We start from the raw sequence: 24,515 nt of genomic DNA on the forward strand, positions 1-24,515 counted from the left end.
ATCTATTTATACCCTCCTTACAATCTGTCTTCCCCACCCCCCCACCTTTGCACAATTCACAGATTTGGCCACAGTAAAATCTGATCCTTCCTCCAAATCATTAATATATAGTGTGAAGATCTTCAGCCTCAACACTGATCCCTGTGGATGCTGCCCTCCAACCTGAGAATCATGTTCCGGCACCTCGATGGCAGCATTCCAAGCTGCACAGTAGTCAGTGTGCGACCACCACCTGAACATCATGCACTTCTGCACCCGATATCCAGGCTGCATGCACAACGCCATCATCCTGGCACACTCGACGGTGCCTGACACATTCAAGGCGCACCCCCAGGTGAGGGGTGGTGCCTGGACGGTAGGGGCTACCCACTGCGAAGATAGCTGATGACGCCTATCCGGATGCCACCGACCAATGCGGAGAAACACTACAACGACGCCCATACTGTAACCAGGAGCGTGATCGTCGGTGCATCGGTGTGTTCAAGGTGCGGTTCAGGTGCCTGGACCACTCTGGGGTGGGGGTGCCGGGGCCTCCAATACAGCCCCAGGAGGGTCACCCAAATCGTGGTAGCCTGCTGTGCCCTCCACATTATTGCACAGCAGAGGGGTGACATGCTGAAAGAGGAGGAGGAACAGTAGGCCTCGCCTGGTGAGGAGGATGCGGAGGAGGACCAGGTCATGGGGCCCAGGGAGCCACAGGAAGCTGCACAATGCATGCGCCAGGGCCAGCATACACAGGACATTCAGATCACCTCCAGATTCATCAATTAAGGGGCCTGTCGACCGGTAGCTCAAACGTCCGGTCCACACATCCCTCCATGCTTCCCACTTGCTTCATGACATGGTGCTGGCTCTGGGTTGGCAGTACAAGCGGGTCTGGTCCGTGGGATGAAGGAGAGGATGACCGCGCACCCGCCCCACCCCGGCACACCCTCTGTGCCCGGCCACTTCCCACACATCCTTCAGATGTGCTTTAGCCATGTCAACTTAACTGGTGTCAAACTTTCTAACCTTACATGCCCTAATGCTGCTTCTAGTGGGGCGCCCTGATAGTATATCGGAAGTGGAGTCGGCCTGCTGCATATCTCAACCTGCAACCTGGGTCCCCTTTGGCAGCTGTCCACTGTAGCAATTGGGCACGAATGGGCCGGGCAGTCTTCCAGGCCCCACCCTGTTCTGCCCGCTGCCCATCGGATGCATCAGGGGCAGGTGGGAGGTATTCAGAAATGCTGCGGTGTTCCGGCACCTCCCCTATGGGGATGGTGGGCCCCGTCACCTCCTCCTCACTAGAGTGTCCAATGGCCCCCAGGCTACTCCTTGGCGCAGCCAGTCCTCGAGGCCCATACTTGTCTCGACCAGGGTCTCAATGCTCATGGCCATGGAGCACAGGGACTGTGCCACCTTCCTCTGGGACTGGCTCAGGACAGCGAGTGCCAGGCCAATACACTCGCGCCCGCAGCTATGGGCAGGTGTGACAGGACCAAGCACTAGAAGGCCGCTGCAATATCCATGTTACTCTGGTACATGGCTGCCTGTGACGTGGCTGCCCTGTCCTGTGCCTTGGCCACTGCCAGCATGCTGTGCCCCAGGTCTTGGACATCCTAAATCATGGCGATACCTTAGAACGCAAGGCCTTCACCGCCAACGTCATCTATGGATAGCATGCATGATCAGCACCGCCTCCTGTCCCTGCATGTGGTTAGACTCCTGCAACTGCACCTGCAGGCATTGGATTGTTGCTGACAACCCCTCATGCAGTCCCTGGTTTTGTATCTGCATCTCCAACATATATGGGGCCGCTCGTTCCAGAAGCATAAGAATGGTCTGGATGGCAGCTAGTCCCTTGTGTCAGACCGCCTTCCAACTGTTGTCCCGTTGGGGGTTCTAACCTCCTCTTGATGTACTGCTGCATGTGTGTGGTGCACACAAGATAGTGTCCCAGGAGACTCTTCACTAAAGTGCCCAGCCTAGGTGAGTGTCTCTGGGATAGCGGAGAGTGTCAGTGATAGAAATGACGAAAAGCCAGTGTCATAGCCGGACATGTGCTCCTGGTTGTAGCAAGGGGACACAGGTCACCAGTAGATCCCATCTCATCACTGGGTGAGTCTTGGGATTGTGACAGAAGGCGAGGGACCCCAGATGGACCCGCCTCATCAGCAGGTGATTGAACAAGACAAAAGACAAGGCGCATGGTTAGATCGCGGATAAGCTTGGTGTGGGGAGGGGGAGGGGGAGAGGTGCGGGGAGGGGTGATGACACATGTGCCATTGGGACATTGCATTGCACTGGGGGCTCACTTGCATCTATGATGCTGGCCTCCTCCTCGGCGACTGCCCGCTCTCCAACCCCGTCGACCATGTCCAACACCGTCTGCTCTGCCACGGTGAGGGACCGAAAGTCTGGCGAGCCACCTTCGGCCTTCTCTCTCCCTGCGGTTGTGAGCCACCTTCTCCTGGGGGGGCAGATAATGCACAGTGAGACACTCTGATGTGGGCAGCACAGGGGGTCCACAGCCGGTGGCATTTGTGTGCAGGCACCCGGCCATTACGGGCGGTATGGCTTTTGGGAGTGTGTAGGACAGGGGTTGGTGCCTGGACCACGATTTTGGTGCCTTATCCTGGACAGCCTGGGGAGTTGTCCACCCTCACCCAGCCTGGTGGGGGCCGCATAGAAGGTTGTGGAAGAGAGAGTCAGCTGGTGGGTGTGGGGTGGTGGGCTGGGGGGTGGGGGAGGTTGGTACCAGGGACACCCGCAATTCAATCCCGCCATCAGCACTTAGTCTCTGATGCGGAGAATCCCGCCTATGAATTCCCCTTCATGAAACCCTGTTTTTCGGGAAAAACAACAATAATCCAGCAACAGAGTAGACTGTTGTTTCATCTTCCAGCCGAGAAGACAGAAAAATAGAGAATAAAGGAAAGCAAAGCAAAATAAACCAACAGATCCACCTACCTCAAATTAACCATGATGGGCACCTAACCAGAGCCATGTTGGGGCACGAAATTATGGAAACCGGGGTGGGGTAGGGTGGAGCGGGTCAATGATTACCCAGAGTTGAGAGCAGGGCGATGACCCACCTGGAGACAGGGGCAGGGTCGCAAAGCTCTTTACTCTGCGATAACTCAAATAAAGACTGGATAAATTGCCCTAACTCTTACAAATGCATCATCCTCAGAATATACACCGCTGTACCATGTATTCTTCCACAAGCACACATTGTGATCAACATGCACAATGATTTCACAAACTGTGTGACAATACACAAACTTCTTAAAACCGCTTTAAAATTAAAAATAAATACCCTTTAAGACTGTATCAAGCAGAGTTGGTTCGCAGCAATGAGACATTTTATTACTGTGAAAACATGAAAGAGCTTGTAGCAGCCCCACTTGGCATCCTTACAGAAGTGCAGCCCGGCTGTTATTGGCATTACAGAGCAGTTCCTACAAACCCATTACATGTCAAGAAGCGTTTAAAAACTGGGTTAAGGATTAACTCTTTCGCATCCTGGTTGCGTTTTCCAGGTATCTACATGATGTTAAATATTATTCACATCACATATACAAGGAGCGAGATCTTCCGGCTGTTCACACAGGTGGGATTTTCCAGTGCTGCCGACCGTGCACCCCCTCCACAGGTTTCCCGGCAGCATGGAGTGGATTCAATGGGGAATTCCATTGACAGCAGCAGGATCAGAAGACCCCGCGCCAAGAAACATGCCGCGTGAGACTGGGGAATCACACCCAAGGAAAATGAAAGCACACATTTCAGAGGTTCGGCCTCTCAGTCATTGCTTCCTTTCACTATTGCCCCTCCATCACCAAAATAAGAATTACTCGCCCTTTAATTATTGCCCCCATCATTAGAGTTTCTGCCTGTTACTGCTCTATTATTCCTGCACCATTAGTCTTCATTTATTCCTGTCCCTGCAATATTGTTCTTCCCCATTATTTCCCAATACTGCCTGTCTTCATTATTGATCCCCTCCTTCACTGTCCTTTTATTGCTCCTTCAAATATGTAGAATTACATATAATTTATAATATAGGCCATTCTGCCCAACAGGTCTATGTAGTCTTTATGCTCCTCCCACTGTAGTTCATCTCACTCAAACACCATCTTTCTATTCCTTTCTCCCACATGTGCTTATCTAACTTTCTCTTCAATGCTACTGCATTATTTACCTCAACCATTCCCTCTGCAGCGATTTCTACATTCTATAAATATTTTTATTAAGGCATTTATATAAATGTACATCAAACACAACCAAAACCAACAGGAGAACAAACAGGAAATCACATGACAAATAAATAACCAACACCCCCAACCCACCCGCCCCCCCTCCCTGGCGCTACCCTCTACCCACTCTGCCTCCTTTTGATTTCTACACTACATTTTAACCACACTCGGAGTGAAGCATCTCCTGAATTCCGTATTGGATTTGTTATTTTATACTTGTGGCCACAGGGTTTGGAAACATCTTCCCAGACCTGTGGGGCGGGATTCTCCAATAATGGGGCTATGTCCCCAAGCCGGAGTGAAAAGCGGCGCCAACCACTCCGGCGTCAACAGTCCCCGGAAGTGAGGAATTTCCCCCTTTCTAGGAGGCTAGGTTGGCGCCCGAGTGTTCCCCGCAGCTCCAGCCGGCGCGGAACGGCCCGCGCGAGTTCACGCATGCGCGGAATGGACAGCGTAATTCCGCGCCTGCGCACCACGACCAGAGTAAAATAGGCCCCCATGGAACCAGCCCCCCGCCGATCGCGGGCCAGGCCACCATGGGGACCAGGCGCTGGGTCGGAGAATCCCAGCTGTCTATCAAACCCCTTCAGAATTTTATAAACTTCAATTTTGTGAATTAGTCTGAGCCTCTGTCTTCTCTTCTGTAGAAAACAGCCCTGGCCTCTTCACTCTGACAACTTTCACCCCAGCTTCCATATTTTTTAAAATTGTGATCAATATTTTAAATGTGCTCTAACCAAGGTTCCTCGTTTAACAAAACTTTCTGCTTTTGAGTTCTATTTCTCAAAAGATAACCTAAGTACTTCATTTACAATTCTTTAAATAGCTTTGTTAAACAGTATTGCTACTTTTAATAACCTGTGTCTAACCTGGAGATCTATTTTACATTCTAGCCCCCTCATTTAGACTCTTATTTTCTAAGCAGTAAGTGGCCTACTTATTCCCCTAACCAAAATCTTTCTCTCTTCACAAATTTGTGACAACACTGGAGAGGAGTTGTTCCTGGATGATTTTCTAGACCAGTACTTTGAGGACCCAGGTAGGAGAAGAGGCCATCCTCGACTGGGAATTATGTGATAAGAAGGAGTAATTCTCAATCTAGCTGTGCAAGGCCCCTTACAATTAGTTCTTATGTTCCTCGCAAGTTTACTCTCATACTCTATTCTCCATGTCTTAATCGAATCATAGAATTATAGAAGCCCTACGGAGTAGGAGACCATTCAGCCCATCAAGTCTGCACTTCCCCTCCAAAACCTAAAATTACAGTTAAATATACAGAAATTCATTTGCCATTTACACTCACACTCATTCTGCAAGTATGTTCAGGTTTTCTTGTATTTTTATTCAGTATTAACTATACCCCCTAATTTGATGTCATTCACAGATTTCTAAATCATTTGTGTAAATAGCAAGTGACAGTTGCCCCAGGACTGAGCTCTCTGGAACATCATTTCCCACCTTCTGCTCATCCAAGAAACTATCTTTAATCCTGTCTCAGTTTTGCGTTTAGTTTCTGTGGTTTCTGTCACTGTTCCAGTGATTCCACAATGTATTGTTCTTCGTTGAGTCTGTTACAGAGATTAATGTCAAAAGTCTTTTGAAGCTCTGTGGATCATGTACATTGCATTACCCATTTACTCTTTCTGCCACTTCCTCAAAGAATTCAAGTTAGTTAAGCATGATCTTATTAAATCTGTGCTGGCCCCTGTTTATTATATTTTCAAGTTTAGAGGTACTTTTCTATTACATCTTTGAGCAAAGATTTCATCATCTTTCCTACCAGTGATGTTAAGCTAACTGGTCCTAGATTTGTTTTCTCTCCCTTTTGACCATGAGAATAACAGCTGTCTGCCAATCGTCTGGCACTATTCCCTTTACAAAAGGTGCCTCTGCTTTAGTTTATGTGTGGATGCAAACCAAAGACTAAGGGTTTTCCCCTCTAAGTAGGCCTGGTTTACCAATTACCTCCTTCCTTTCTATCTAATTCCCCCCCCCCCCCCCCCACCATTACCGTTGCCTTTATTATTGTTCCCCACAAATGCCACTGTTTATTCTTCCTCCTCTATTTTTGCATCTCCAACCCATCCCTTCTATTGCTGCACATGCTCCATCACTGCCTCTTCCATTATTGCATCCTCTATTATAGACACTGATCTGGCACAGTACAGGAACAAAACTGGACTGTGGCGAGATTATAAAATTCAGCCCAACTCAATACCCTCCAAAAGAATGAACATTTCAGAAACTGTGTACTACTTAACATCAATTTGCACAAATGGTAAACTGTAAAACAATTATTTTAACCACATCTTTAAATTCACAAATCTGGCTTTTTTAAAACTCGGATGGTACATTGTAAGATATTTCGAAGGAACTAGTCTGCACACAGTTAATTATTCTTTTACAAGTACTATCCAACATATGCTTTGCAGTGAATTTAAAGACAGAGTAAACAGGATGTTACTTCTATTCTCACTGAGCGAGCTCCTCTTGTGGCCTGTTTTTATGATCTTTTGTGAGCATAGGGACATGTACTAAGAGTGGAAATACTCCGGAGGACATCCAATACACATCCCAGCACCCAAAGGAACAGTCCTGAACATTAACGTTGAGCCATCTTTTCAACAATTTCAATGGCAATGAATTCAATAGAAGTACCAGCAATTAAATCATTGGATTGCTTCATATAGTATGCAGTCAGGACCTGCGCACTCACACATGCCCCCCTGCTGTTGAGCAGAGTGCATCTTGAATGCTCATTCATGAAGAAATGCATTCCTTCATACATCTGTTGGAAGTTGCTCAGGAGAATACTCTACAGTTTCCGAGATGAACTTGGGAGGGATTCTTTGATGCACCTACTGGGAGGTATGTGGGAGGACCTCTTTTATATCTGCTGGGAGAGATTTCCATGCATCTGCTGGGGGTGTTTGAGAGGGGACCTCTGTGTATCTGTGGGAAAGGGGATCGTTGTGCATCAACTCGGAAGGATTTGGGAGTGCCACTCTGTGCATCCATCCCCTCAATTTTCTCAACACTATTTCCCTACTAATACTGATTTCTTTCAGTTCCTCCCTCTCATTCCCCAACATTTCCGGAATGTTATTTGTGCCCTCCTTTGTGAAGACAGAACCAAAGAATGTATTCAATTGGTCAGCCATTTCTTTGATCGCCATCAAAGATTCCTGGTTGCTGACTGTGAGGACCTACATTTGTCGTCACCAATCTTTCTCTCTTCACAAATTTGTGACAACACTGGAGAGGAGTTGTTCCTGGATGATTTTCTAGACCAGTACTTTGAGGACCCAGGTAGGAGAAGAGGCCATCCTCGACTGGGAATTATGTGATAAGAAGGAGTAATTCTCAATCTAGCTGTGCAAGGCCCCTTACAATTAGTTCTTATGTTCCTCGCAAGTTTACTCTCATACTCTATTCTCCATGTCTTAATCGAATCATAGAATTATAGAAGCCCTACGGAGTAGGAGACCATTCAGCCCATCAAGTCTGCACTTCCCCTCCAAAACCTAAAATTACAGTTAAATATACAGAAATTCATTTGCCATTTACACTCACACTCATTCTGCAAGTATGTTCAGGTTTTCTTGTATTTTTATTCAGTATTAACTATACCCCCTAATTTGATGTCATTCACAGATTTCTAAATCATTTGTGTAAATAGCAAGTGACAGTTGCCCCAGGACTGAGCTCTCTGGAACATCATTTCCCACCTTCTGCTCATCCAAGAAACTATCTTTAATCCTGTCTCAGTTTTGCGTTTAGTTTCTGTGGTTTCTGTCACTGTTCCAGTGATTCCACAATGTATTGTTCTTCGTTGAGTCTGTTACAGAGATTAATGTCAAAAGTCTTTTGAAGCTCTGTGGATCATGTACATTGCATTACCCATTTACTCTTTCTGCCACTTCCTCAAAGAATTCAAGTTAGTTAAGCATGATCTTATTAAATCTGTGCTGGCCCCTGTTTATTATATTTTCAAGTTTAGAGGTACTTTTCTATTACATCTTTGAGCAAAGATTTCATCATCTTTCCTACCAGTGATGTTAAGCTAACTGGTCCTAGATTTGTTTTCTCTCCCTTTTGACCATGAGAATAACAGCTGTCTGCCAATCGTCTGGCACTATTCCCTTTACAAAAGGTGCCTCTGCTTTAGTTTATGTGTGGATGCAAACCAAAGACTAAGGGTTTTCCCCTCTAAGTAGGCCTGGTTTACCAATTACCTCCTTCCTTTCTATCTAATTCCCCCCCCCCCCCCCCCCCCCCCACCATTACCGTTGCCTTTATTATTGTTCCCCACAAATGCCACTGTTTATTCTTCCTCCTCTATTTTTGCATCTCCAACCCATCCCTTCTATTGCTGCACATGCTCCATCACTGCCTCTTCCATTATTGCATCCTCTATTATAGACACTGATCTGGCACAGTACAGGAACAAAACTGGACTGTGGCGAGATTATAAAATTCAGCCCAACTCAATACCCTCCAAAAGAATGAACATTTCAGAAACTGTGTACTACTTAACATCAATTTGCACAAATGGTAAACTGTAAAACAATTATTTTAACCACATCTTTAAATTCACAAATCTGGCTTTTTTAAAACTCGGATGGTACATTGTAAGATATTTCGAAGGAACTAGTCTGCACACAGTTAATTATTCTTTTACAAGTACTATCCAACATATGCTTTGCAGTGAATTTAAAGACAGAGTAAACAGGATGTTACTTCTATTCTCACTGAGCGAGCTCCTCTTGTGGCCTGTTTTTATGATCTTTTGTGAGCATAGGGACATGTACTAAGAGTGGAAATACTCCGGAGGACATCCAATACACATCCCAGCACCCAAAGGAACAGTCCTGAACATTAACGTTGAGCCATCTTTTCAACAATTTCAATGGCAATGAATTCAATAGAAGTACCAGCAATTAAATCATTGGATTGCTTCATATAGTATGCAGTCAGGACCTGCGCACTCACACATGCCCCCCTGCTGTTGAGCAGAGTGCATCTTGAATGCTCATTCATGAAGAAATGCATTCCTTCATACATCTGTTGGAAGTTGCTCAGGAGAATACTCTACAGTTTCCGAGATGAACTTGGGAGGGATTCTTTGATGCACCTACTGGGAGGTATGTGGGAGGACCTCTTTTATATCTGCTGGGAGAGATTTCCATGCATCTGCTGGGGGTGTTTGAGAGGGGACCTCTGTGTATCTGTGGGAAAGGGGATCGTTGTGCATCAACTCGGAAGGATTTGGGAGTGCCACTCTGTGCATCCATCCCCTCAATTTTCTCAACACTATTTCCCTACTAATACTGATTTCTTTCAGTTCCTCCCTCTCATTCCCCAACATTTCCGGAATGTTATTTGTGCCCTCCTTTGTGAAGACAGAACCAAAGAATGTATTCAATTGGTCAGCCATTTCTTTGATCGCCATCAAAGATTCCTGGTTGCTGACTGTGAGGACCTACATTTGTCGTCACCAATCTTTCTCTCTTCACAAATTTGTGACAACACTGGAGAGGAGTTGTTCCTGGATGATTTTCTAGACCAGTACTTTGAGGACCCAGGTAGGAGAAGAGGCCATCCTAGACTGGGAATTATGTGATAAGAAGGAGTAATTCTCAATCTAGCTGTGCAAGGCCCCTTACAATTAGTTCTTATGTTCCTCGCAAGTTTACTCTCATACTCTATTCTCCACGTCTTAATCGAATCATAGAATTATAGAAGCCCTACGGAGTAGGAGACCATTCAGCCCATCAAGTCTGCACTTCCCCTCCAAAAGAGCATGCTATCTAGGCACATGCCCCCTCCCTATCCCCATAACCTCATCTAACCTTTTGGACATTAAGGGGCAATTTAGCATGGCCAATTCTTTGGAATCTTCTGCATATCTTTGGATTGTGGGAGGAAATCGGAGCACCCGGAGGAAACCCACACAGACACGGGAAAGTGTACAAACTCCACACAGACAATCACCCAAGGCCAGAATTGAACCCGGGTCCCTGTGTAGCCACGTAAAATGGCTGCGTTCCGATTAATCTGGCCAAAACCCAGTTTGAAATGGCTAACCCGAAAGACTGCTGGGAAAAGCAGCAAACAAGACTGCAGGCAGCTGCAGACAGTATTGCATATTCGGCTCTAGGGAAGTTAGCCCAGATCGATACTCAGGGCTATCAACAGCCCATCAACCCAGGTATTTGCAGTTACATTCAGGACTGTTTGTAGCCCATCTATCCAGACATCTGCAGTTAAATCGGCTATCCCCGGGAACAATTGCATCATATTAGCAATTGAATACTGGGCCAGACCTGTTGGCGCCTGCAGTGGCCGAAACAAAGACAGGTGAACGAGCACCCCCCGATCGAGGAATCGCCTCACCATTGGACACATCGACCCCAGGGATTGGGGACAAATCCAATCACTTGGGACTCAGGGTCAAGGGCCACCCCGGGAGGCGGGAAGCCCCTGGGCCCTATAAAAGTGAAGGGCCAAGTTCAGATCTCTCTCTCTCTCCTCTTCGCCTGCTCGAGACCTTCGCAAGAACAGCAACCGGCAACAGTAAGTTTGAATCCAGCGATCGCTATCTGGTAGAGACACTTAGCCACCGACCTGTTGAATCCCGCGGGCCAGATCTGATTGGACAAGCCATTCGTTTCCCTGACCTGGTGGGCTCTTTCTAAGTTAAGTATTGGCCAGTAGTGATAGGTTTATTATATAGAAAGTAGTATTCGGGTATTAATATTGCTTGGTGTATGTAATAAATGACCGTTGTTTTAATCCTTACTAAGCGGTGTGCTGTATTATTAATCATAACCTGAACTTGAACCACGTGGCGGTATCATAAAGATACCTGGCGACTCATGAGCAAAGGTGACGTAATCAGAGCAAATAGACTAAGGTTAAAAAGAGCAACACCTGGCGCGGTGAGGCAGCTGCGCTAACCACTGTGCCACTGTATCGCCCTTGGTCCTCCTTTGCTGAATTCTAAACTGCTCAGGTCTGTTGTTTTTCCTGGCCAATTTGTATGCCTCTTCCTTGGCATCTAATACCATCTCTAATTTCACTTAAGTCATTGTTTGGCTACCTTTCTAGTTTTACTTCTGAGCCAGACAGGAATAAACAATTGTTGCAGTGCACCCATGTGCTCTTTGAATGTTTGCCATTGCCTATCCACCATCATCCCTTTAAGTAACGGTCCTCAATCCATCATAGCCAACTCATGCCTCATATCTTCGTAGGTTCCTTCAGTAAGATTCAGGACCCTAGTCACAAAATCAACTATGTCATTCTCTATCTTGATGAAGAATTCTATCATATTATGGTCACTCAGCCCCAAGGCGCCTCACACAACTAGACTGCCAACCATGCCTTTCTCATTACACAATTAGCAGTCGAGGATGGCCTGTTCTCTAGTTGGTTCCCCAATGTATTGATCCAGAAAACCACCCCATTCACACTCCAGGAACACCTCTTCTCTATTATTACTAAGTTAATTTGCCCAATCTATGTACAGATTAAAGTCACTTATAATTACAGATATTTTTATCGCATGAATCTCTAATTTCCTATTTAATACCATTCCGAATATCACCGCAACATAACCGGAGTATCCCCAAAATCTATACTTACCTCAGGGATGCTTTGGTCACATCCCTACCAAGGTACCAGAAGAGGAAGAGAGCAAACATTCCCGCAAACTTCTGGGAGCAAACATCCCTGCAAACTCTGGGAGGCACTGGTTTGTGACCAACCATATTGGAGAAAACTCATCCAGGAAGGCACCGAAGACATTGAAAGACTTTGTCAAGAACATGCAGAGATGAAGTTGAGACCGGAGGGAGTGCAAAAACCTCCAAACTGTGGCACAGTCTGCAGATCATGGCTTGCCAGCCATCCTCTACTTGGCAACTGAATCAGGTGAAGCCAGTCTGTTTGCAATCTTGGCCACACATTTGACCCAGAGATGAGATTCTGATCGCATATTCTTGCCATCACTCAGATATCTAGTCCCTCCTCAGTAACTTTGCCCGCCTTTATTCCTGTCTCGGCTGATCTGCTGTTGAAAACCTCATTGATGCCTCTACACTCAACCATTCCAACATACTGGTTGGTCTCCCACATTTTACCCTCTGTAAAATTCAGATCATTCAAAGCTCTAATGCCCATGACTCGATTCGTACCAAGTCCTGTTCCCTATCACCCCTGTGCTCACTGACCTACACAGTCTCTGCGGTCAAGCAACCTTGTGATATTAAAATTCACATTCTTGTTTTCAAATTCCTCCGTGGCCTCCCCCCTCCATAGCTCTATAATCTCCTCCAGGCCCAGAGCTCGGAGATATGTGTATCCCTCTAATTCTGCCCTCTTGTGCATCCCCAATTTTAAACACCATACCATTGGAGACCATGCCTTCAGTTCCCTTAGTCCTAAAGCTCTGAAATTCCGCCCACACCCACCCACCCCCGCACCGCTCTGTCTCTCAACCTCACTATCTTCCTTTGATGCACTTCTTAAAATCTACCTTTTATGACCAAGTTTTTGACCATCTGATCTAATGCCAGATTATGTTGCTCGGTGCCAGGCTTGTTTTACCATGCCCCTGTGAAGCATCTTGAGACATTTCATTATGTTAAAGATGTGATAGAAATACAAGTTGTTGTTGTATCACCCACCACTTTTCAATCGGGGGGGGGGGGGGGGGGCCTTTCAATGTTCCCCTTTGAGCATGACACAGCAGATGTTCTACATTTTCAGATCAGTTGAAGGCTTCAACTGTCCAGGACCTCTGTCCTTCTTCATTGTTTTTTTTTTTAAATCAGCCAATCACACCTAACTCTAATCAAAAATTACACTGATCTTTCTTCTCTCAGTCCTCCTTCCTGTCTCAAAGACCACTGATTCTCATCAGGTACAGTTCCACAACCAATGACCTACCTGTGGGATTTTGTTTCGTGAGTGAGTCGAGACAGTGAGTGTCAGCATGCTATTCGCCTACAGGAGGCTTCACAGCCAATTCCCAACCCTATTGTCCACTGGCTTCCACACCTCAACTTTCCACTAGGGGCATGGATTCGTATTTCATTCTCCCCTCCTTTTTTTAAAGGCACTCTGATCAACTGTAGCACCCCAGCTGGGCTAGGCAGAGGAAAAGAATGGCCTTGGCTCCAGATCACCATCCACTGAATGTCGATCAACGACAGTCTTGGCGGCAATCACTGCCTGTCACAGATAAGTAAACACTCATACTTCTCAATGCTCAGACACATAGAATATCTAAACATATGAATGAGGAGAAGTAGGCCTGAGTCTGCTCTGCCGCTCCCACCCACCCCCGGTAACCTTTCACCCCCTTGCTTATCAAAAATCTATCTTTTTCTGCCTTAAAAATATTCAAAGATTCTGTTTCCACCATTGGTTCGGGAAGAGAGTTCCAAAGTCGTCTCATCTCAGTTTTAGATGGGCGAGCCCTTATTTTTTAAACAGGGACCCATGGTTCTAGATTCTCCCACAAGAGGAAACATCCTCTCCACATCGACCCTGTCAAGTTTCCCTTGGATCTTATATGCTTCAATCAAGTTGCCTCTTATTCTTCTAAACACCAGCCGAGATAAGATTGGCCTAACCAACCTTTCCTCATAAGACAACCCGCCCATTGCAGGTTATTAGTCTAGTAAACAAAGGGTTAATTGGAGAAGGTACTGGAGGAAATACCAGGAACTGGAACCATATACCACAGCAAGGTAAAAAGTACATGAAGGCAGGGTGACTTAATTGAGGTGTACACAATTATGAGGGGTCTAGATAGAGTGAACAGGGAAGACGTGTTTCCCCGAACAGAGAGTTCAAGTACCAGGGGACACAATTAAGGTGATTGGTGAGGGATTAGCGGGAATCTTAGGAAGAGCTTTTTCACCTAGTGAGACGTAGGTATCTGGAATTCGCTGTTTGATTTGGTGGTTGAGGGAGAAACATTTAACTCATTTAAGCTGAAGTGCTGTAAACTGCATGACTACGGATAGGCGGAATAGAATGGGTGGCTAGATCCTTTTCCAACTGGCGTGGACATGATGGGCTGAATGGTCTATTTCTGTGCCGTAACCTTTCTATGGCTCTAAATGGAATGAACTCCTTCCTTTACATAATAGCCCTTTAAATTACAGACATCAGAAAGTCTGAGTTAAAAGGAGCTTGCAATTTTTAAAAACCTCTATTACCATTATTATCTACAGATGGTTAACTCAGTAGCACTTTGAGAGATTTGGTAAGAGGATATAATTTTCCTCCCGTCTCTCTCGGAATACTTTGTACACTTTCTTGCTGCACTGTGCCAGCTTCTGAGAAGAAGAAAAACACATCTGAGGGGGAACTAATTGGGCCGCAGCCCTCTTAAGTGGTTTTGTCTGAAAGCTGACTCAGTCAATTTAAAATCAAAGCAAGCTTCACTTGAATGTGGATAGACCTTCTTTGGGAGAATCAGAGACACAACAGTGCATGACGGCCAATACATCACTGAAACACTGAGCCTCACTTGCTGCGGAAAGGCAACAAACACATTCCAAAGAATTACGTTGTATGACTCCGGGTCAGTACTGGGTTGATTGATGGGGCAGGTGGGAAGGCAAAAGGAGCCTGAGGTCGCTTCAGATCAGAGGTACAGCCGGGCTTCAAGAACACATTTCTAAATGAAAGTACTCATGTTTACTGTAACAAACAAAATCAACACAAAGAAAAATTTGAATCGGCACAGAGGTCAACCTTACTCTTAAAGGGACAGCATGAAGATATCAGCACCTTTGCGAGGCAGGATCATTACAGGGCTCTTGCCCCAAAATCCGTGCAGGAGAGATCATTACTGAACCCAATGGCGCGACTGTGCTGCAATATTGTGAGATCCTCGGCTCTCATTCAGGTCATTCGCACATGCTGTGCAATAATTCTGCTCGTCCATTCCAGCCCCAATAATGTCACAATGTTTTGCAAAGAGCTGTGGAAGAAGGAGTTATGTTATACAGGCTAGCACGGCTGACATTACCAGCATGGCGGAATCACCTCATTTACATTTCAAGGCAGATTTCCCCATGTGTCAGGGCAACGTAAGCTTGTTGCTTGCAAACTGCAATCCACAAATTGTGTTCTCTGTCGGGTGTTCCATTCCCAGCTGCTGACAAACTCCACACCAGTCAGCGAGCAAGCAAAACACTGCCTTGTTGGCTAGATCACACCTCTTGAAGCTCGGTTTATATTCCCCTTAGAGTGTCCTAGCCGCCCGAGAGTCAGCAGTGGCATTATCACTTGCCTTATCTCTCAGGGTTGTGAAGCAAGGCAGAATAGGGACTGAAGTCCTGCTGTCTCAGGACTTGCCTTCTCACCCAAGCATAGCACCAGTTACGGTAGCAACAGGAAATTATTTCCACAGTTGTATCCCCACAACCCAAAACATTGAAGTGCTGGAAACAAATTGGGTCAATCAGAATTTATATAACAGACTATTTGAAAACTGAATACATTCAGTGGCTGACTAGTACATCCTCTACTTGCACCAGCCTCTTAACACTGGACCAGTGCCGACCTAATTACGGATAGCAGTCATTTGGACTTTGCACTGTCAAGTGGCAGCACTCGGGTTCAGAGGTGAAATGCAAACGGATATATTTTGGCGGCAATTGCCATTGTGTTAGCAAAAGTGAAATATAGTCTGCAGTGTTAAGGATGTGACCAGGCCAATCACCTCCCTGGCATCAAATGTGTAATGTTTTTTTCCTTGCTGGGTAATCAATGCCGTACGATCAGCTAACTTACAATTTACTCGGCAAACGTACACACAAACGGACACTAACCCATACAGATGGGGAAAGTCAATATTGGTTCCCTGGTAAAGTTGCTGCCATTGGCTTCCGTGTCCTTTAGAATAGGGGGATAGAAATCCACCAGGGTGGCCAATCCTGTGACAACTGCTGGAAACTACATGCGTGGATGTGGAATGAGGACAACATTGGTTTGGCTGGGATGTCCCATGTCTTCCAACTGACACCCACTGTCAAGATTCAAGAGCATGACGAAGAACCATGAGCAGTCGATGGTACTATCACACACTTGGTACTGAATCTCAGCAAAAAGGCAATTGTTCCCCTCCCATCCACCACAATAATGAAAATAATGCTCTGAATTATTGGGAATCAAACTACATATGGACTGAAACATTCAAGTACATCAAATTGGTGAAAGCCAGTTAGCAAATTTATCATGTGTTGTATCTTTTATTCATTCCCATGGGACGAGGTTGTATCTTTTATTCATTCCCATGGAATGTGGTCATCACTGGCAAGATCAACATTCTGTTGCCCATCCCTAATTGCTTTTGAATGGTCTGGTTTACTAAGCAATTTCAGAGGACAGTAAAGTGCCAATCTAGAGTCAGACCACGTAACGATGGTGAATCCCTTCCCTAAATGATAATAATGAACCCGATGGGGTTTGACAACAATCGCCAATGATTTTATGATCGCCATTATGGAGACTAGCTTTCAATTCCAAATTTATTAGCAATTTAAATTCCACCAGCTGCCGTGTTGGATTTCAACCCCCCGTCCCAAAAGCGTGAGCCTAGCTCTCTGGATTACCAGGACAGTGACACTACCACCATCTCCCTCTTTCAAAATGACACCAGCCACATAGTCAGGGGGAATAGGACAATTTATTCTGAGCCAGCTACCATGTCCGAATGGCAATCAAAACAAGTTCAAATCAACCCAAGAAGTTGCACAATACAAGCTCACCCACCACTGGAACTTCATCACCCACCCAACTCCCAACACGGACAGAGGTTACACATGACCAGTCACTGAACACGGAGGCTGCACCTCACTGAACAAGTGCCATAAAAAAAATCTCAAGTGAGCATGGATTAAAATAACATCATTTTCACTAAAACACATTCCTTTGGACAGAAGTGGAACTGCCCTGCACTCCCACCAACAGTGCAAGATACTTCGTGACAAGTGCTATACAATTAGATGTTTGATACATTTTATATGTATGTCACTTGCTTACGCCCAAATTAAAAAATAAAACACTGGAGGCTTGCCCAAAAACAATTCATGCAGTCCAAGTCCTTTTTAAGAGTTAACAGGTAAACCTGCGGCTGAACTCAAAAACAGCCTGGCCTGTCAACAGGTTAACAGAGACAACATTCGAGCTGCACCTTTTTTGCCTCCACAGGTTTAAGTAACATTCTCTCATCCTGTTGGCTAGTTAAACGAACCCTCAATAAGGAGGCTGAAATGCAGCTTGTTCAAGGACCAGGCTATTCCCTCTGACCGAACAGGCGGTTTACTCTGATTTAATATGAATGGAAGTTAGTGAGAAGATGAGCTGCTTCCCTCACCTCTGCATGGCGGTGCTGTAGTGTTTCTGAACTCCTCGCTTCCTGCCCGGATAGCCCCTGCCATCAGCTCCCAGCACACAGAGCAGCACACACAGCGTCCTCAGGCCAAGCATAGCTGCACAGTGAGAGGGGAGAGAGCCGAGCGCCCGCTCAAAGCTCCACTCAATAATCCGCCCTGCTCTCCCACTCAACAGCTTCCCCCGGGCGGCAGCGTGCTGGGAGGGGAGGAGGGAGCACTGCCCCAGGCAGCAAGGGGAGAGGTGGTGGGGAGCCCCCTGCCCTCTCGCCGTGGGAGCTGAAGTCGCTGTGCTCACACGAGGGGGAGGTGGGTCTCTGCCCTCACATTGCCCATAGGGCGGGCCGGGGGTCTCTGCTTACTCAATTAATGTCACAACTGCAGTTCCCCGAGTATTCGCTGCTGTTAGATTAATCTCCCTCAGCTAAATGTGGGGGCTCTGTTTCCCCCACAGGAGGAGTCACTGTCTTTCCTACATTAAAGCAGGGACTAGAGTTCGAAAGTTCTTCATTGACTGTTAAAAGTTTTGGATGTCCTGAAAAGCGTCACCGTTTTCATACTGGGAGGGGGTATCTACCCTCAGCTCAAAGGTACATCAATACAAATCATTTCCTCATACTGGGGGGATTCCACCATCGTGCTGGGAGATCACTGCTCCGTTAGTCAGAGTCCAGTGGGGTCCCTTCCCGAACACGGAGGGTCTCTGCTTGTACAGAGTAAGGGATCTGGCATCAGATTGGAGAGTGGGTCAGCGGGGATGCTAGGAATGGAGTCCTCAGATTTTAAAGGGGTGGGTTGCAGTTGGTGGTTGATCTCTGCTCTTATCCAAGAAATCCTTTCAGGATTTTGGGAGAAAGATGGAAACGGAAACAAAGGCATTGCCTTCAGCGCAGTTGGTCAGAGTTGGGTTCCTGTCACAAGGGTGGTCTTCTAGTTTGAAGTTCCCCCAGGGTTCTTCATTCCCACAGAACCATTGCCAATATGGTGTTTTCCACATTTGATAATCACTGCCTTCAAAGGCAGGTCGCGTGGATCTCTGGCCTCATACCCAATGTATAGTCTTCTCACTTGTGCCCACATAAGGTGGGGGGGGAGGTGAGATCTTTTCTCAATAGTGGGAGTGACTGCTGTGACACGGGTCTCTCAATTCACACAGAGCTCGGGCTCTGACACCAGGGCGAAGGTCTTGTGCTTTCAGACTGGTGGGCTTGGTCCTCAAGCACTGGTGGGCCTGGTCCTCAAGCTCAGCCAATCTCTATTCCTAACTCTGCAGTTAGACTCAAGTTTCCTTGCCTTACACAGAGAGTTTCTGCCTTCATGTTGGTATTCCCTTTTTCTCACTTGTTACCACTGCCTAGAAAGGGAGCCCGTGTCTTCAAATAATCTCTGCAATGGGCAGGCAGTCCTCTGTTGAAAGGCTGGACAGCCTAGGCTTGTATTTGCTGGAGTTTAGAAGAGTAAGAAGCGACTTGTTGAAACCTTTTGAGATCCTGAGGGGACTTTACATGGTGGATATGAAGAGGATGTTTCCTCTGTGGGAGAATCGAGAACAAGAGGTCATTGTTTAAAAATAAATGGGTCACCCATTTAAGACAGATGAGAAAAAAAGATTCCCTCGAGGGTTGTGAAACTTTGGAATTCACTTCCTCAAAACGGTGGTTGAGGCAGAGTCTTTGAATGTCTTTAATGAAGAAGTAGATACAATCTTGAGAAGCAAAGGGGGGGGGGGTGTTGAAAAGGTTATCTTGGATAGACAGGAATGTGAAGTTCAAGTTAAAATGAGATCAGCCATGATCTTTATTGAATGATGAAGCATGTTCAAGAGCTGAGTGACCCACTGCTCCTAATTCGTATGTTTGTATGTAAATGGAGTGCTCTGACCTAATTACTTCACCTACAAGGTCACTAACTTCACATTGTGGGCTCTCTATCCCCAACTAGCAGTATTATTTTTTTTAAAACAGGCCCCCTTGTCTCACACTGGGTGAAGTTCAGATCCTGGAAATCTCTTCTTTTAAAGATATTCTACTCCAAACGTAATTGGGGAGGCGGTGGCATTGTGGTATTGTCAGTGGACTGGTCAACCAGAAAGCCAGGGAAATGTTCTGGGGACCCAGGTTCAAATCCCGCCATGGTGGAATTTGAATTCAATAAAAATCTGGAATTAAAAATCTAATGATAACCATGAAAACATCTCTGATTGTCGTAAAAACCCATCTGGTTCACTAATGTCCTTTAGGAAAGGAAATCTGCCAACCTTACGTAATCTGGTCTACATATGAATCCAGGCCCACAGCAATGTGGTAGACTCTTAACTACTCCCTCAAGGGCAATTTGGGGTGGACAATAAATGCTGGCCCAGCCAGCGACGCCCACATCCCATGAACGAATTTTTTAAAACACATTCCAGCATAATTAGTTAACACTTTGTACATTTTTCCTCTTTTAATTTTTTATTCCCCCCCCCCCCCCCCCCCCCCCACGCACGACGAACTGCTCCTCAAATATCATCATGAACAGCCTCCACTGGACGTCAATGCCCTCTTCTGATCACAGCTCCAGGGTCACAGGTTCGATTCCCGGCTTGGGTCCCTTTCTGTGTGGAGTCTGCACGTTCTCCCCGTATCTGCGTGGGTTTCCTCCTGGTGCTCCAGTTTCCTCCCACAAGTCCGAAAGACATGCTTGTTAGGTGAATTGGACATTTTGAATTCTCCCTCAGTGTACCCGAACAGGTGCCGGAATGTGGTGATGAGGGGATTTTTACAGTAACTTCATTGCAGTGTTAATGTAAGCCTACTTGTGATGTTATGGGACAGGGTGTAGAGAACCCCAAAGTGTATCATGGAGTTCACCTGACCCACAACTTTTAATAGATTGTGGTATGGGGGGCACACGGCCCACTCTACAGGTGTGGTACAGCAGAAATGGAAAAGTATTTTTTTTAAAGCAAAACAAGTTTATTCTATGAACTCAAGTTAACCTTTTTGAAACATAGTGAACAGCTTCGCAACCATTAATTCAAATACAACCCCCAAAGAATACAACACTAAGTAATCCTTAATAACTTCCCAAGCAACAGCCAGAAAACAAAAGAAACACCGTTTAACAGAAACACATCAGGTTTACATTCACTACTGAGAACATTTATAATTCTGAATTCACCAAATGATCAAGAGATAGTCTTTTCATGGCAGAGAGATCAACAGTACACCTGCTTTGTCTGGCTTCAGCTCCAACACTGAAAACGAAACCAAAAACTCACTCTATAATAGCCTGCTCAAAAACTAAAGTAAAAAGCCGACAGACAGCCTAGCTCCACCCACACTCTGACATCACTGATAAACACCCATTTCTTAAAGGTACATTTCTTAAAGACCCATTTCTTAAAGGTACTCTCACATGACAGTGACAATAAAGATTATTATTATTATTATTATTATTAAGGCAAACTTAATCTTTTCCAACCGGAGAAAGCTGTACAGGTCCCCCAGACAATCCACAGCCCCCTATGGCATATCCAACCTCCAATTCAAGAGAATCCATCGCTGGGCAATCAGTGATGCAAAGGCCACTGCATCGGCCCCCTTCCCCTCCAACAGCGCTGGCACTTTTGAAACCACAGAGATCACCACCAGGGGCTGGGCTTCACCTTGACCCCCACTATCCTCGATAAGGTCCTGAACACCACCTCCCAGATGCTCTCCAACTTCTCACAACTCCAAAACATGTGAACACAACTCTTACCAGAGGCTCATGCCTCCACCCCCCTCTCGTGTCCGCCCTCATCACACTAGGCTCTGCCTCACCCATTTCCACTCTGAACCGGATCCATGCCAGATGGCCCCCGCCCCACCCATGACCACACTCATCTTCCATACCTTCCACTTTGCATTCCCCCCTCCCTGTCTCAAGGACCTATGGACCCAGTCCACCTCTGGGCCTTGTCCAACACCTTATCCTCCATCAACCTGGCCAACATCCTCATGATGTAGTTTGTGGTACTCGTTCCCTCCACTCCCTCCAGAAGACCCACAATCTGCAGGTTGTCGCCTGAACCTATTCTCCTAGACCTTCACCTTCGACCGCAACGACTTGCACAGATCCTCCAGGATCATCACCTCCACCTCCAATATGGTCACTCTGGTCAGACAACACATTCTCCACCTATAGGATCATCGCCCCCGTGTTTCCAGGCACCCGCTCCAGGTCCTGTGAAGAGGTGCTACTGCCCCCTCAAATCGCCTTTGACCAATCCTTCCTTTGCTACCGAAACTCCTCATTAAAGAAGCCCATCAATTGCTCCATCTGCAGCTATCCCACCGCCGCTAACCCTTCCCCCTCCGCCATTTTCATAATTGGTATTGCGCCACGAGTCTCCACCAACTCTTTGCCAGGTCCTTCACTATTTTCAGTCGGGTCTGGAAGCCCATAAACATACCCAGACAGGGGAGAACTTCTTCCTTTACACTCTCCGCTCCACTTTCCCTCTGAATCTATCCAAAGCACAGGTGAAAAAGGGCCAAAACCAACACCTTCAAGCAGGAGCCGCTCTGTGTGCAACCACCCACTCCACGGCCTCCACCGGAAATCCAGATCCTGGAAATTTCTTGTCCTCAATTGGGAAGTTTGCTTTGACACTGGGGAAGCAGGGTCTGCAATCACACAGGGGACCTCTGTCTACACACTCTATTGAGTCAGCCTCATTCTTAAACATGGTTTGTATTCTGTGGGTGAAGGCCATATACCCCCAATATTAAAGGCAAGGTCCTTCTGTCATACACGGGCTCTATGTCTCAGATTACAGGAGCTGATTCAGTTTCAAAAGTCTCTGTGCACCACTGCAGTGAAGAACAAAGAACAGTATAGCACAGGAACAGGCCATCCAGTCCTCCAAGCCTGCACCGATCACATGTCCCATCATGTCTCCAACCGCCTGTATCTTTCTTTGCCCCGTCTGTCCATGTGTCTATCTAGATAAGTCTTAACGGTCGCTAACATATCTGCGTCAACCACCTCCCTTGGCAGTGCATTCCAGGCCACCACCACCCTCTGTGTAAAAATCTTCCCCCGCACATCTCCCCTGAACCTATCCCCCCTCACCTTGAACTTGTGCCCCCTTGTAATGGTCATTTCCGTCATGGGAAAAAGCCTCCAACTGGAGGTTTGAAGAATATAAGAAACCTGCACTCAGTACCAATACACCCTCCATTTTTTTCTTTTGGGAGTGTATGGATGATTTGTTTAAGTGCACAAACTCTTAAATATTTTTGTGCAACCACACGCACACTGTAACGTAAAGGAGCCAACTTTCACTCGGCCTGGATGGGAATTCTCGGTTACTGTGCAGCCCTGCAGCTTAGAGAGAACGTTGGTCTGTCCCCAGTCAGATTCCCATTCCTGATCCATGGCCTCTGATCTTTATCCTTAATCTCGACATGATCCCAGTCCAGTATCTGCCCCGATGCCTGATCATGTCTTATGAATGTTGGTCATTCCCAGACCTCGAAGTCCAGCCTAGGTTACAGTCCAATCCCAATCTCAGAGCCCCAACCTGATCCCAGCTATTCATGCCTGCCTCTGGTCCCAAATACTGCTTTGTTCCTGCACTGATATATTCAGTCGAATTAACAGAAGGAAATTTAACCCTGCAATTTATTCATGCCGCCAGGAAATCTAAGCAGTAGCCATTGTCTGTAATATTTAATGGCTCCATCAATATTCTTTCTTTATCTCTTGATGTTCTCAGCCTCACCACCTCTAAGTTCAAAAGGAACTTCCATAGCTCTTGGGGCAGCACGGTAGCATTGTGGATAGCACAATGGCTTCACAGCTCCAGGGTCCCAGGTTCGATTCCGGCTTGGGTCGCTGTCTGTGCGGAGTCTGCACATCCTCCCAGTGTGTGCGTGGGTTTCCTCCGGGTGCTCCGGTTTCCTCCCACAGTCCAAAAATGTGCAGGTTAGGTGGATTGGCCATGGTAAATTGCCCTTAGTGTCCAAAATTGCCCTTAGTGTTGGGTGGAGGTGTTGACCTTAGGTAGGGTGCTCTTTCCAAGAGCCGGTGCAGACTCAATGGGCCGAATGGCCTCCTTATGCACTGTAAATTCTATGGTAATCTATGATTAAAGCAGCATCTGATAAAACTTACTTCCTCCTTTTGCAAAAACACTGTTATCTTGCACCATTCTTCAGTTCAAATTCTGTCCAAAATGGATTCCAGACCAAAGGAAATTCACCTAGCATCTGGATAATGTAAGTACGGGGAAAATCTGTCATAGTTCCCTCTGATTTCAGCCTCCAACTGTAATATTTCTGAGAAATTGGGATTTTCCCAAGCAAGAATCGCCTGATTCAATGCCCAAGCTGAATATAGTTTGAGATAGCAGATCTCCCTTCTATGAGACAGAGGGCAACCTTTTCAAAAGCAGGTTCTCAACAAAGATGAATGAAGATTGCAGATAGAGTCAAATCTGTTGGTACAATGTAGGTACAAGACAGGAAGAAGATGGCTGACCTGCAGAAAGCCGCTTTTGATAAGGTTGTAATTTTCAACACTTATGTCTCCTACCCAAATGTACCTACCCTAAAATTTACTTTCAATGGGTGCGATCGACCGACTGTTCATGGCAACAGAATATTCTGGGCCTACGCCGGTGTAAGGGATTCCCAGCAACGAGGGGTGCAGTCACCGAGAAATCCCGTTGACAGCGGAGGGTTGGTAAACCCACGGTGGGTCGGTCGGTAAATCCCACCCCCATATCCAACTCAGTTTATGCTGATCCACACGAAGGATTTATACAAGCTTAACTTTTATAGCCCTGACATGTACAACGTAAAAATAACAGATTCCCTCCCCAACCAAA

General features: G+C 46.3%; 1 protein-coding gene across 3 annotated transcripts in view; it reads right to left on the bottom strand.

Moving 5' to 3' along the window:
- Nucleotides 1-17,989, bottom strand: part of LOC140431033 (von Willebrand factor C and EGF domain-containing protein-like) — a 633,994-nt gene extending 616,005 nt beyond the window's left edge. The window contains exon 1 of one of the 3 annotated variants that reach the window (XM_072518932.1): nucleotides 17,641-17,974. In XM_072518932.1, coding sequence (XP_072375033.1) covers nucleotides 17,641-17,753 — 113 coding nt within the window. In that variant the 5' untranslated portion in view covers nucleotides 17,754-17,974. Of the gene's footprint in view, nucleotides 1-17,640 lie in introns of all 3 variants that reach the window. The other 2 variants (XM_072518933.1, XM_072518934.1) reach the window with 2 other exon arrangements.
- Between the last annotated feature and the right edge of the window lie 6,526 nt (nucleotides 17,990-24,515).

This window comes from Scyliorhinus torazame, chromosome 10 (assembly GCF_047496885.1).
Source record: "Scyliorhinus torazame isolate Kashiwa2021f chromosome 10, sScyTor2.1, whole genome shotgun sequence".
NCBI lineage: Eukaryota > Metazoa > Chordata > Chondrichthyes > Carcharhiniformes > Scyliorhinidae > Scyliorhinus > Scyliorhinus torazame.